The 14329-nt window shown below is 38.3% G+C and overlaps 1 protein-coding gene across 1 annotated transcript in view; it reads right to left on the bottom strand.

Moving 5' to 3' along the window:
- The window catches only part of cdh15 (cadherin 15, type 1, M-cadherin (myotubule)), a 32371-nt gene extending 27244 nt beyond the window's left edge, over positions 1 to 5127 (bottom strand). The window contains exon 1 of the mRNA XM_082160934.1: positions 4977 to 5127. Coding sequence (XP_082017060.1) covers positions 4977 to 5027 — 51 coding nt within the window. The 5' untranslated portion in view covers positions 5028 to 5127. The remainder of the gene's footprint in view (positions 1 to 4976) is intronic.
- Positions 5128 to 14329: the final 9202 nt, after the last annotated feature.

Genomic DNA, 14329 nt, shown 5'->3' with positions numbered 1-14329 from the left:
GTGTGTGTGTGTGTGTGTGAGTGTGTGTGTGTGTGTGTGTGTGTGTGTGTCTGTAAACTTCATGCTTAATTGGAACTGATCACTTTTTACAGTGTGTGTGTGTGTGTGTGTGTGTGTGTGTGTGTGTGTGTGTGTGTGTGTGTGTGTGTGTGTGTGTGTGTGTGTGTGTGTGTGTGTTTTATTTAGTTATACAGTAGTGGCTGAAAGTGTTGTCCGGCCTGTAGGGAAAATTACATCTTTATTTAAATATTATTCAAAATATGGTACAGATTTTGTAATCATATTGCATAGTTGTGATTTTTTCCATCACATTTAGATTATAGGGTCCAATTCTCACTATTAACCATAACTTTTGCCTCAATAAACTCCTAATTTCTTATTAATAGTTAGTTATTGAGGTAGTTGTTAAGTTTAGGATTAAGGGATGTCATGAAGAATAACACATTAATATGTGTGTTATAAGTACTAATAAACAGCTAATATTCCAGTAATATTCATGCTAATAAGCAACAAGTGAGATTTGGAGACTAAACTAAAGTGTGACAATTCTTTTATTTTTGAAAATAACGCAATGAAATTGTGCCGATATTGTTTTTGGCCAGGCTGCCATACAAATTAATGATGAACATATGCAACAACAACAAAAAAGAAAGAAAGAAAGAGAGAGAGAGAGAAGTAACGCTTTTTTTTCTTTTCTGTTTTTTTTGCACAGTAAAATAAAACCTGTAGCTGTACTTTTTAAAAATATTTTTTGACTTCTTTTGTTTTTCCTTCACATTTAAAATATTTTTGAAATATTTTCCTCATATTTTGAAAATTTAATCAAGCTTTTAGGGTCATAAAAACAAACTTTTGGCCAGTACTGTACATAAAGACTAAACAACATATTAAAGTGCATTATGTAATAAATTGCAAAAATGTAATTGATATTAACTTTATATATTTGAAATAATTGATTCCTGTACAGTATTAAACGCGCTTAATTGAGAGAATATGGATATGATATTATTTGTGGGTTAAGGCAAGCTTGTATATACTGACCTCATAATTCATAAATCAGTATGATGAGGTAAAATGGCATCTAGTTTATCTCTGCATGTGTGATGCTGTGTGTCTCCGGTTGGATGAGAGGTCAGAGGTCACACAGGTGGACACGTTCTGTCATTTCATTCCTCAATAGGTCCAGTATGTTTCTTTCTTTCTTTCTTTCTTTCAATTATTTGATTTTAGTGAGTGTTTCTGGTTTATTTTACAGTATCCCGATGTCATCCAGGAACATGTGAGGCATTGAACCCTTACAAACCAGAATGCTGTCATCATGTCATGTCTAATTCAAACCGGAAATCCCTGTAATAACCGTCAGCGAACGCCGTCCCGTCTCGGTGTCCTGATCTAGGATTGTATCAGAATGTGTGGGACTGGGAGAAACACACATTTCCAGGATGACTGACTCTCACCAGCTGCTTTATGAACAGTTTCTGCTCATTGCGTGGCCTGGGAACGTTGACCTCCTATTTCCACCGACAAGATCACCATGTCAGACAAATAGGGTTGAGTCTGCATCTGGGAACAGCTGCGCATTAGCAAGACCTCGAAGAGGCATGTGTGAAGCTCAATGCTCTCAGTGAGACATAAGCCTCTCCGAGATTAACTCCCTGAGAAACTTTTAGCAAATTAAATAACATTATCAGAGTCTCAAGAGCCAGACGACCGAAGAAGAACAGAATTAGAAGAAAACTATCAATTCATCAGGCAAGGATGTGGAGGAAACTTCGAAGGCCAACGGTGATCATTTTCATGTATTGCACACTCTCTCTTAAAGGAGTGGTATAATGCTCTTTTCACAAGATGTTGAATAAGTCTCTGATGTCGCCAGAGTGTGTATGTGAAGTTTTAGCTCAAAATACCCCACAGATATTTTTATATAGTAAGTTAAAATTGTCACTTTTTGAGGGTGAGCAAAAACGCACCGTTTTGTGTGTATCCCTTTAAATGCAAATGAGCTGCTGCTCCTGGCACAGGGGGCGGAGCTTCAAGAGCTGCTGTCCTTTTACCTCACACACACACGCACTGAAAATGTCAAAAACTTTTAGCCTTTTATGTTCAAACTGGAGTCGGACAAAGATGGAGAGACTCGAGAAGAAGTGACAACATGTAGAACAGGACATTTCTGAATGGTTAGTTGATGAATTTATGAAGCTTATGTGTAGATATCTTCTAGTTATTAGCATATTCTGTCATGATAATCTATAAATCGTGTTCCGGGGGCGGGTTTATGTAAATTCTAGGGTTGGTGATGTCACTAACCCGGGAGGAATGTGGTGTAGTCTCTACCAGCCGTTTGTTGTAGTTCTTAAAAAGTGATTTCTGTAAAAGCAAATATCTCCCTTTGCTTTGAACTTTGAGCGTCGTAACTTTGCAGATGTTGTTTATGATCAAAAAGCAACATTACACACTAACTAAAGTTAGAAAAGTCAAATCATAATCAACCACCCCTTTAATTGTTACATCAGTTGTGCACAGAATTGTTTCTCACAGAATTACACCAATAGAAGAAAAAAAGGTTGCACGTTATTTTACAGTCCTGTTCCCCATGTACATACCTGTACTGTACTTATGATAGTAACTACAATAACTGGGTAATAACTTAGGTACTAACCCTGAGAGAGATATAAGAGATCTTAACAATGTCTTAAGGCTCCAATATACAGTGTTTAGATGAATTTGTAAATATGCACAATAAACACAGCAAAAATGACAGCGGTGAGAAAACAGCACAAATAAAAAATGACATCTTTACCCTTTATTTAAATATTATAAAAAATTTGTTACAGATTTTGTGAGCATATTGCATATTGGTTGGTCAAACTTTAGAATATATTTCTATTAACTAACTATTAACTATGACTTTGGCCTCAATTAACTCCTAATTGATTATTGATAGTTAGTAAGGGAGTTAAGTTTAAGATTAAGGGATGTAGAATATGGTCGTCCAGAATAAGGCATTAATATGTGCTTTATAAGTACTAATAAACAGCTAATATCCTAGTAATATGCATGCTGATAAGCATCTAGTTAATAGTGAGAATTGGAGCCTAAACTAAAGCGTTACCAATTGTTTTATTTAGGCAATGAAACCTACCAAATTGTGCTGACATCATTTTTAGCAAGACTGTCATACAAAGAAATTACGGACATATGCAATATGTGTATATGCGTATCCTGTGTGTATCTGTATATGTATATGTGTATCCTGTGACCCTTTTTTTTTTTTTTTTTTTTTTTTACAGTAAAATAAAACCTGTAGCTGTTCTTTGCCTTTTTTGTCAAATAATTTTGTCAGATAAATACCAAGCTGAGTGTTTTGTTTGCAGCAGCTCTCCAGTAAAGTCACGTCACATTGATTTATATAAAGTACTTTATACAATAGATCGATTTGAAGCAGCAGCTTTACAGTATTCAAAATGAAAAAAAAATTGAAAAAACTTTCAATCAGAATTACAGCTTCAGTTTCTACTATAAAGCGTCTCTCCAGTGTGTTCATGTGTTTTACTGGCGTCTGACCTCGATGGACTGAACAGAAGAAATGAACCGGAAGAAGATTTACACCTCAAAGAAGGCGGAGCCTCAGAGCCACACCCACCTATTACATCATCACCACTGACCAATAGGAGTTCAGAGGCGTTTACCAGCCGGAGTGAACATTTCTGCAAAGTTCGCTTTATCAAGCTGTTTCGAACTCCTGAAACAAACTCCAAATTAACTTCATTTCGGCCTGATTTTGTTCGGAATGACGCCGCCTTGTTCTTCGACTTCACTTGAAGTATATAGGGGCTTTTAAAGGGGCAAGATTTGAAAAGTCAGATATTTCAATATAGACGAAGGACTGAATAATCTGAGATATGCTATCCACATTCATTTTATAGACCTATGCTCTTCATGGACTGTCTATTTATATTTATCCTAAAGAAATGTTGATCCTTAAATGAATTGATCCTATGTTATGAAAGAGCAAAATTAAATTAAGTCTATGATAATAGCTAATGTTTTGGGGAAAACGGGTCGGTTTAAATCAAAGAGCCAAAGCAACTTAATGCAATTGTTCTTGAATTGCTCAATTCATTTTGAATTGCTGTTTATGTATCGCATGATGAAAAGTCCGGCCTCGAGAGCAACTCCAGAACAAATCTCTCATTTCAGAATCTGTGTCTCATAGCAAATCCAAACAGTTCAGATCATTGATTGTGGCAAATATTCGGCTTTGTTTGCATTCTCATTCGTTGTGTTCATGATTACACTAGTAATCTAATCTAGTAACTTGACCTTGAAACGGTAACATCAAACAAGCTTCAAACCAGCAGTATTTTTCTTATTATTATTCATTATCTGTCATCATTCAATTAGTCAGAATTGACACGTGTTTAGATCATTCATTTCCACCAACTGGATAATACATCTGACGGCTAGAACCAGTTCAACCAGTTGAAGACTAACTTAACAATCAATTATTAAACACCATACACACCACTAAAGATGATTTTAGCAGATGTGACCCAAGCAAGGTCAAAACTGTAACCACTTCAACAAGATAAACTAACGCAAATCAAGCGTTGCAAGCACAATAATGCAATCCACAACTGATCCATGTCAAACCATGATAATCTGATTACAGTAGCTTCTAACATTTGATCGCGCTGAGCAGCTCGTGCCGTAATTATTAAAGATAATATCAAAAACCTATAGCAAACGATAATATATATCATAATATTATATTACATAGTAGTTTAAAAAGCAAAACTATTTAAACTGTCATAAGTAATCACCCCCCATTACTTATAAAGAAGGTTGCAAACTCTCAGATTATTTAATATTATATTAGCATTGAGCTATAATTTCACTGTACAACTGAAAACTGAAATGGATAACACTTAAAGTCCTCAGCATTGCGTTAATAAGTGAAGTAAAGCTCGACTCACCTGACACACTACGGTCAGTATTGCACTCAGTACCGCCACGGCCCTCATCATCGGCTTCTGACCCAATAAACCACTGACAAACGCTAATGCACTAGAGATGCAACAGTGTGTGAAGACTGAAGCCAAGTTTGCAGTGAGACTCTGTGTCTCTCAGTCCTCGTGTCTCAGACTTGAGTGACAGCACATGTGTGTGTGAAGAGGCTGCGATCCCATGCCCAGCCCCCACAACACTCTCCCATGGCATGAACACACACCCCAGAAAATACATGACCCAGTCAATGAGAAGAATACACCTCCAATGAAAAGAACCAGAAAAGTAAAGTTTCAGGACAAACTTTGATGTTGGCTTGACAAAGCCAGGTCTGAAAGTTTAGAATAACTTCAAAAGCTTACAGTTTAAAGATTTTACTCAGAGAAAGTAAAATGCATGATCCTAGCATGTTGTAACATTTTTCTAGCTTTTTATTTTTTTACCACATTGCTAGCATGAATTAGCATGAAGTTAGCATGTTTTATCACAATCCTAGCATGTTGCAAGCATTTTTAGCATATTGTTAACATGAATTAGCATGTTGCTAGTATGTTTTAACATTGTTACTGTGAAATAGCATGTTGCCAGTATGTTTTAACAAGTTGCTAGCATGTTTAAGCATGTTGCGATCATGTTTTAGCATATTGCTAGAATTATCTTAACATGCTTTAACGTTGTTATCATGTTTTTAACACATTGCTAGCATGTTTGCTAATATGTTTTAACAAAATTCTAACATGTATTAGCATTGCTAGTATGTTGTAAAACATTGCTAGCATAAATTAGCATGTTTTGGCAGATTTGCTAGCGTGACTAAGTATGTTGCTAGTAAGTTTTAAAACATTGCTAATATGTCTTAGCATTTTGCTAGCATTTTTAAACACATTGCTAACATTATCCTAGCATGCTTTAGCACATTGCTAGCATGTTTTAACACATTGCTAATATGAATTAGCATGTTGATAGCATGTTTTAACACAATTCTAACATGCATTAGCATGTTGCCAAAATTTTCAACACATTACTTGCATTAATTAGCATGTTGTTAGTCTGTTTCAACAAGTTGCTAGCATGTTTTAGCATTTTGCTATCATGTTTTAACACATTGCTAATATGAATTAGCATGTTGATAGCATGTTTTAACACAATTCTAACATGCATTAGCATGTTGCCAAAATTTTCAACACATTGCTCGCATTAATTAGCATGTTGTTAGTCTGTTTCAACAAGTTGCTAGCATGTTTTAGCATGTTGCTATCAGGTTTTAACACATTGCTTGCATGTTGTAGCATGCTGTCCTAGGCTAGTTGCTAAGCTTTGCTAGTGATAGACAGCTTAAATACTCTGTAAGAGTTATTGTACAATAGTGTTGACCCCCTCAATGAAAGTCTGTAGGATTTGGGGAAAGTTCGGAAGTCCAATAAAGGAATTATGTGAATTGTTTCAAAGCAGCTTTACAGTGATGATAGGAAATTAAAGTAACATATTGTCTTGGCTTTACAGCAGCTCTAGAATTATTTTGTCCAGCTAAAGTTAGTTTTTGACTGATTCACTTCCGTTCCATTGTGTGTGTGTGTGTGTGTGTGTGTGTGTGTGTGTGTGTGTGTGTGTGTGTGTGTGTGTGTGTGTGTGAATGCGTGTGTGTGTGTGTGTGTGTGTGTGTGTGTGTGTGTGTGTGTGTGTTATGTGATGAATGTGCACCTGTCTCTGTCACACTGGGCAGCAGCTGGCAGGAGCTGGTCTGTTCCTTCATCCACACAAACAACCCTTCACTTCAGCACTGTGTGTGTGAGAGAGAGAGAGAGAGAGAGAGAGAGAGAGAGAGAGAGAGAGAGAGAGAGAGAGAGAGAGAGAGAGAGAGAGAGAGAGAGAGAGAGAGAGAGAGAGAGAGAGAGAGCTTTTCTTACCAATAATGTTTCCCTATTATGGACTGTCCACAAATGTCCATTATTTTGCAATGCTGAATATATTTAGGAATATGATTGTCGTTCTTGTCGTCTGAGAGACAAGCTCAAATTCCTGCTTCTTTAAGGTATTCGATTTTTTTTCCCAATATGCCATATCATATGTGCACACACACACACACACACACACACACACACACACACACACACACACACACACACACACACACACACACACACACACACACACACACACACACACACACACACACACACACACACACACACACACAAACACACACACACACTCAGATCTTTTGTTTCTTACACTGCCTGTAACAGCGCCCTCTTCAGGTACAGTATATCTATATATATGGTTATAGTTACTGATTTCCCATCATTAGCCCTGTCCCAAACGGCGCACTTCATTCGGACTTTCGGTCTCGTGGACTTAAATTGCGCGTGCTCGCAGAGTCTACGAGTCCGTGGGCCGTCCCATTCATAGACAGTATATAAACTGGACACAGCGACCCCATTGGATTCAACGGAGACAAGTGAAGTCAATTAGAAGCACTAACTTCCTGATGGTCGAGCGTACTGCGCAGACTCAAACTGAGCTTGACGACGTAGATGTGACGTGAGCAACCCGTCTATCTACTAGTAGCTGTACCAAGAGAAATCTGAATCATTCCCTTCCGAAACTTGCAGAGACGGAGAGTGTGAGTAGGAGGTGTCCATGAGCTAGAAGCAGGAGAAACTTTTGCTAAGTATTCTGATTAATTACTTTGTCATTTTGCCTCCACGTCTCCCCGATTGGGCGCGAGCTTCTCCTCCTGTCCATACGGTAATCTCTCTACTGTGCGACAGAGAGTCGCGTGTTATGACGCAATCGTTAGCCTATTTTTACAAAAACTGCTTCTACGGGGCCATAACGTAAGATACAAGGTAATGGAGCCTTTTATACATTTTCGTGTTTCGTTAGAAATAAATAATGGACAAATGGAGTCGTTAAACGCCTCAGATGTAAAGTTATTCGCTGTCAAAGTGACGCCAAAATGAATGGGAGTCAATGGGATGCTAACAGCAGGTGATGGTCCGCTAGCCAATGGCGGCGCCCGGGGAAACTTCAAAATAATATGAAACCCTGCCCCCCTGGTCCCATTCAGCATTTTAACGCTCTGAAGTGTGCTCAGCAGCGCCCCCTTTGTATCCTTGAAGCGGTCTTCCGCATAGATGCAGGCTCCACGCACTTTAACTACCCAGGAATCCTTGCGAAAGGCCAATCAGACACCGGATGGGAGGAGATTTCGCTCACGGATAATTGTTGACATGGCTGAGAAGAAAATATTACGGTTTTTATGACCTAGATGTACATTTTACCAGTTGTTACCTACAGTTTATACAAACATTATGGTCATCGACCAGTGGTTGATGTCTCAAACATAATAATTGTGCGTTGGATAATACGATCGCATTATGATTCATTAAATGAATAGAACCTAACGTCAGGGCTTTACTGAGTCATATGTAAACGTAGTATGAATATTGAAACCTGTAAATTCATCTGAAACTCATGCACATTTTCATTATGTGTTAAAATTGTAATCTTAGTTCAAATGGAACATTATTATGTACAACTGTATACATCATTTAAAGGAACCGTATGTAAGAAATGTATTTCAATTAATCATAAAATGGCCCTGATATGTCACTAGACATTAAGAAATCATGTTCATTTCAAATACTTATATCACTGACAACAGTAATCCGGCCAGGATATTGTCATTTAAAAAGTGAAGTTGCAGCCCTCAACTGATGTTGATGTTGTCATGTTGTGTTTTGGCCTGATGCTCCACCCTCCACCTATCTACCAATCACGAAGTCAGAAGTGTTTCTGCATCCGGGTTGCCAGCTCTGCTCTAGTTACCACAGCTGCAGCTACAAACGTGTCGGATAAAAAATGTCTAACGTTACGAAACCTAAAAGACCTCGTTATGAATCCAAAATACGTCGTGACAAAGTCCGAAAAAAACCGTACTGTGTAGGACTCGTCACTTGCCATTGGAAGCTCCTTATAGCAGCCGACGTTCCTGCTGGATCCTGCAGCCTAACTGGCAACCTCGAGTCAGGGGGGAGGGGGAGGGGATACACCGCTCTACTGTCATTTGAAAGTGATTGCAGTACCAGTTTTGGCCACAATCTTACATACGGTTCCTTTAAATAAGCATGATGTATCTATTGTCTAATGCCCAGGTGGCATGCACAATATCAAAATACAGTATAGAACTGTAAAAGCCGGCTGTGTAGTTGAAAAAGACTTGGTATTAAATGTATTAAAAATATACTTGAAATTCAAGTAGTATGTTTATAATAGCCTACTTTTGTACTCCCAACATGCTTATTAGAAGTGCATAAAAAATACATTATATGCAATTTAATACATTTCTAGAAGTACATTGGTAATAAATATATGCTTAATTATACTTTTAATATACTTATAATTCATATAATATAATTTACGCATCTGACGAAGAGCCTACGTGCTCGAAACGCTGCCACCTGTGTGTGAGTCTATTATTACATTTTTCACATTTTTGGAGCCATGGTGTGCCGACTTTATTTCCTTTTTTATTAACTTTCTTGTCGAGCACCCAATTTGAGCAACATATTGCTTTGGATGTGCTTTTGATCTGATTTTAATTATACTTTTAAGAAATCTGCTAAACACAAGCATATTTTTAGTGAAGTTTTAGTGTATTTAAAGAAAACATACTAATGTTACACTTACTTAAAATATATTTTATGTGTACTTTGTGTAAGAACATAGTAAAATTATTAAGCTTTTAGTGTTTTTAAATATATGCAGTTTTATAAACACTTATTGTGGCCTATATTGCAATATATTTTAAATATTTATGTATTTATCATTTTACTATTTTGAAAAAAAAAAATTATTTTACATTTACAATGTACCAACTTATAATGTATTATAAACATTTGTTCATCAACATACACTATTATTAAGCATTGCAATAAGCATACTTCAAATGATTGTTGTTCACTTTTACTTGTTTCTAGGCTACTTATAAAAGGCTAAAAGGCTGTTGTTCATTACATGATAAGAGGTACTACTGAAATTCCCACACAAGAATTTCAACATCATATTATCAGAGCCCGATTACGGAGAGCCTGCCTACTCCCTATTAAGTCCTATTGTACCGAATTTTGGTTGTAGTTCCACCAGAGTTCCACTGGGGGCGATCGCCCATGAGTGCAAAATGAATGGGAGTCTATGGGGCTAGACGGCTAAATTTGTCTCTTTCACCCGATTGCCGTTGAGAAATCTCAGATTTGATTGTAGGTTTTGCAAGTTCAACATGGGTTATAGGTCGAAAGTTTAATGAACGAGTACTTATGTCCTTTCGATTTCTTACAGGTTGAGTTGTTGTTGCCCATAACACGCTAGCATTCTGCTAATGAACGCTGATTGGTCAGTGAAGGACTGATTACGACCAGAGATACCGCTTGATGGCATCGTGGCATCCGAAGCGGGACCAGAAACAAACAAAACAAAAACTCTTCTAGCACGTGTGTTTACCTGTGTCAGCTGTGTTGTGTATTTACCTGTGTCAGCTGTGTTGTGTATTTACCTGTGTCAGCTGTGTTGTGTGTTTACCTGTGTCAGCTGTGTTGTGTATTTACCTGTGACGGCTGTGTTGTGTATTTACCTGTGTCGGCTGTGTTGTGTGTTTACCTGTGTCGGCTGTGTTTTGTGTTTACCTGTGTCGGTTGTGTTGTGTGTTTACCTGTGTCGGCTGTGTTGTGTATTTACCTGTGTCAGCTGTGTTGTGTGTTTACCTGTGTTGTGTGTTTACCTGTGTCGGCTGTGTTGTGTATTTACCTGTGTCAGCTGTGTTGTGTGTTTACCTGTGTCAGCTGTGTTGTGTATTTACCTGTGTTGTGTATTTACCTGTGTCGGCTGTGTTGTGTGTTTACCTGTGTCGGTTGTGTTGTGTGTTTACCTGTGTCAGCTGTGTTGTGTGTTTACCTGTGTTGTGTGTTTACCTGTGTCGGCTGTGTTGTGTATTTACCTGTGTCAGCTGTGTTGTGTGTTTACCTGTGTCAGCTGTGTAGTGTGTTTACCTGTGTCAGCTGTGTTGTGTGTTTACCTGTGTCAGCTGTGTTGTGTAGTTACCTGTGTCAGCTGTGTTGTGTAGTTACCTGTGTCAGCTGTGTTGTGTGTTTACCTGTGTCGGCTGTGTTGTGTGTTTACCTGTGTTGTGTGTTTACCTGTGTCGGCTGTGTTGTGTATTTACCTGTGTCAGCTGTGTTGTGTGTTTACCTGTGTCAGCTGTGTAGTGTGTTTACCTGTGTCAGCTGTGTTGTGTGTTTACCTGTGTCAGCTGTGTTGTGTAGTTACCTGTGTCAGCTGTGTTGTGTAGTTACCTGTGTCAGCTGTGTTGTGTCAGCTGTGTTGTGTGTTTACCTGTGTCAGCTGTGTTGTGTGTTTACCTGTGTCAGCTGTTTTGTGTGTTTACCTGTGTCAGCTGTGTTGTGTATTTACCTGTTTTACCTGTGTCAGCTGTGTTGTGTGTTTACCTGTGTCAGCTGTGTTGTGTGTTTACCTGTGTCAGCTGTGTTGTGTGTTTACCTGTGTCAGCTGTTTTGTGTATTTACCTGTGTCAGCTGTGTTGTGTATTTACCTGTGTCAGCTGTGTTGTGTGTTTACCTGTGTCAGCTGTGTTGTGTGTTTACCTGTGTCAGCTGTGTTGTGTGTTTACCTGTGTCAGCTGTGTTGTGTAGTTACCTGTGTATAAAAGTAAAATAATGTCAAATGTTTTTGAAATAAAAAGCCTGTTGAATTGCACTACTTGAAAAAAAAATAGGCATTGCATTAACCATGCTTGCATTTTAATGCATTGGATTTTTACGGCTTGCATTTTTATGGGCTGAAATTCAACATGGTTGAATATTTAATCTGAATATTTATATTAAAAACATTTCAAACACCTTTTCATTATTAAAAATTCAATAATCCATATTCACCTTTCATATTTCACTTCCAAAATATTCAAACTGTTTAAAAATACAACCAATAATATTCAACAGGCAATTTTCGGTCCATTTTATTTCGCTTTGCAAATTCGCTTCCACAAATTCAGTGGTTCAAATTCGACAGTAAATTCAACATTGATGTCCAGGAACTGCAGGAAAAGCAGTAGATTGCCGAGGATATGCTCCATCTGCTTTTCCTGCAGTTCCTGGACGTCAATGTTGAATTTACTGTCGAATTTGAACCACTGAATTTGTGGAAGCGAATTTGCAAAGCGAAATAAAATGGACCGAAAATTGCCTGTTGAATATTATTGGTTGTATTTTTAAACAGTTTGAATATTTTGGAAGTGAAATATGAAAGGTGAATATGGATTATTTAATTTTTAATAATGAAAAGGTGTTTGAAATGTTTTTAATTGAAATATTCACAGCTTAAATATTCAACCATGTTGAATTTCAGCCCATAAAAATGCAAGCCCTAAAAATACAATGCATTAAAATGCAAGCATGCTTAATGCAATGCCTATTTTTTTTCAAGTAGTGCAATTCAACAGGCTTTTTATTTCAAAAACATTTGACATTATTTTACTTCCATACCTGTGTCAGCTGTGTTGTGTGTTTACCTGTGTCAGCTGTGTTGTGTGTTTACCTGTGTCAGCTGTGTTGTGTGTTTACCTGTGTCAGCTGTGTTGTGTGTTTACCTGTGTCAGCTGTGTTGTGTATTTACCTGTGTCAGCTGTGTTGTGTGTTTACCTGTGTCAGCTGTGTTGTGTGTTTACCTGTGTCAGCTGTGTTGTGTGTTTACCTGTGTCAGCTGTGTTGTGTATTTACCTGTGTCAGCTGTGTTGTGTGTTTACCTGTGTCAGCTGTGTTGTGTGTTTACCTGTGTCAGCTGTGTTGTGTGTTTACCTGTGTCAGCTGTGTTGTGTGTTTACCTGTGTCAGCTGTGTTGTCGATGCCTCGAGAGAAAAGAAAGTGCAGAGCGCGAAAGCACCAAAGTGACTGAAGGATTGCCGTGAAGCAGTATCTCTGGTCGTACCATAGACTGTAAAAAAAGATGGACGACGCCCCTTCGCTCTCTTCCATTGATGAGAACTGAAGCCACCAGAGTCCCGATATGGCGCTGACATATTGGAACTTGAGTCTGCGCAGTAGCGATTTTGGGACCAGACCTGCGCAGTAGTGAGCAGGAAGTAAAGCCGCAAAATCAACGCTCCGCCCTCACTCTCGCAGAATGCACTCAGGGAGAGTGGATTCTGCACACTTTTTTAAAAATTGATTGCAGTACGACAAGAGGCTTGTTAAAATAAAGTAAACACAATCTCCTCAGTCCTCCGAAGATCCCGAAAAAATGTCCGTTGGTGCTTCAGTGACTACTTCGCTCAGAGAACCTGTCAATCACAGCTGTCAATCATGACGTTACACCACCGCATCACGTAACTAACTAAAAACCAACTTATTTTTGAAACAGACACTTGAACTTACATCAGCGTGATAAATACGACAGCAAATGAAAGAAACCACCTTTGGAAAAAAGATATTTGAAGTGTAATTTAATTGTTTAGTTTGTCTCACGTCCCGTTGAATAACACGGGGAGGCGGGGCTTATGACCTATACTAGGACCAGTCACCGGGGGGCGATCGAGACGTTTTGGCTTCACTTTTCAGGGCTTGTGCGGCACGCTTGGGTCGTACGATGTGTATGACGTCATTGACATTTTAAAAGACTTTTTAAAGCAAATAAGTGACTCTAAAAAATCTAACACCCAGCAATGTGTAATTTCTTTGCATCTCCTTTCGAATACAACATTCAAATTACTAGACAAAAAATTATATCCTGAGAAAAGTGGATTTTGAGGGGTATAGCTCCATAGACCTCCATTCATTCTGCACTCGTCCTGTGAGCGCCCTCATGTGGAGCCAGAGTGGAACTGCAACCAGTTCAGAAGCCGGAAGTTTGCTGAGAGTGGAAGTTCTCCCCTTATTAGACATTCTCTGATATTATTTACAAAAAACAAGGAACTCCCGCACACTATCAGTACTTGCAAATGAGTATCGAATTTTTATTAGCAACGTTTCGGTCTCACGACCTTCATCAGGCATCATGATGCTAATAATTTACTAATTGTACATCATATTATTTGAAATGTATCATAGATACATTTTCCAAAGTTTGTAGCCTACTTGTTTAAATTCAAACAATACGCATAACACACGTGACTAGTCCTGATTGGTTTCAGAGCCGTTGAACAGCTGTGATTGGTTTATTTAAAGGTACAATATGAAAGATTTTTTGCCGCTAGAGGGCGCTACATTCCAAACAACAACAACGGCGTAGCTTGATGACGATGTGAAGGAGCGTG

This window comes from Leuciscus leuciscus (genome assembly GCF_965113295.1).
Source record: "Leuciscus leuciscus genome assembly, chromosome: 2".
NCBI lineage: Eukaryota > Metazoa > Chordata > Actinopteri > Cypriniformes > Leuciscidae > Leuciscus > Leuciscus leuciscus.
This window is presented reverse-complemented; position numbering and strand designations above follow the sequence as displayed.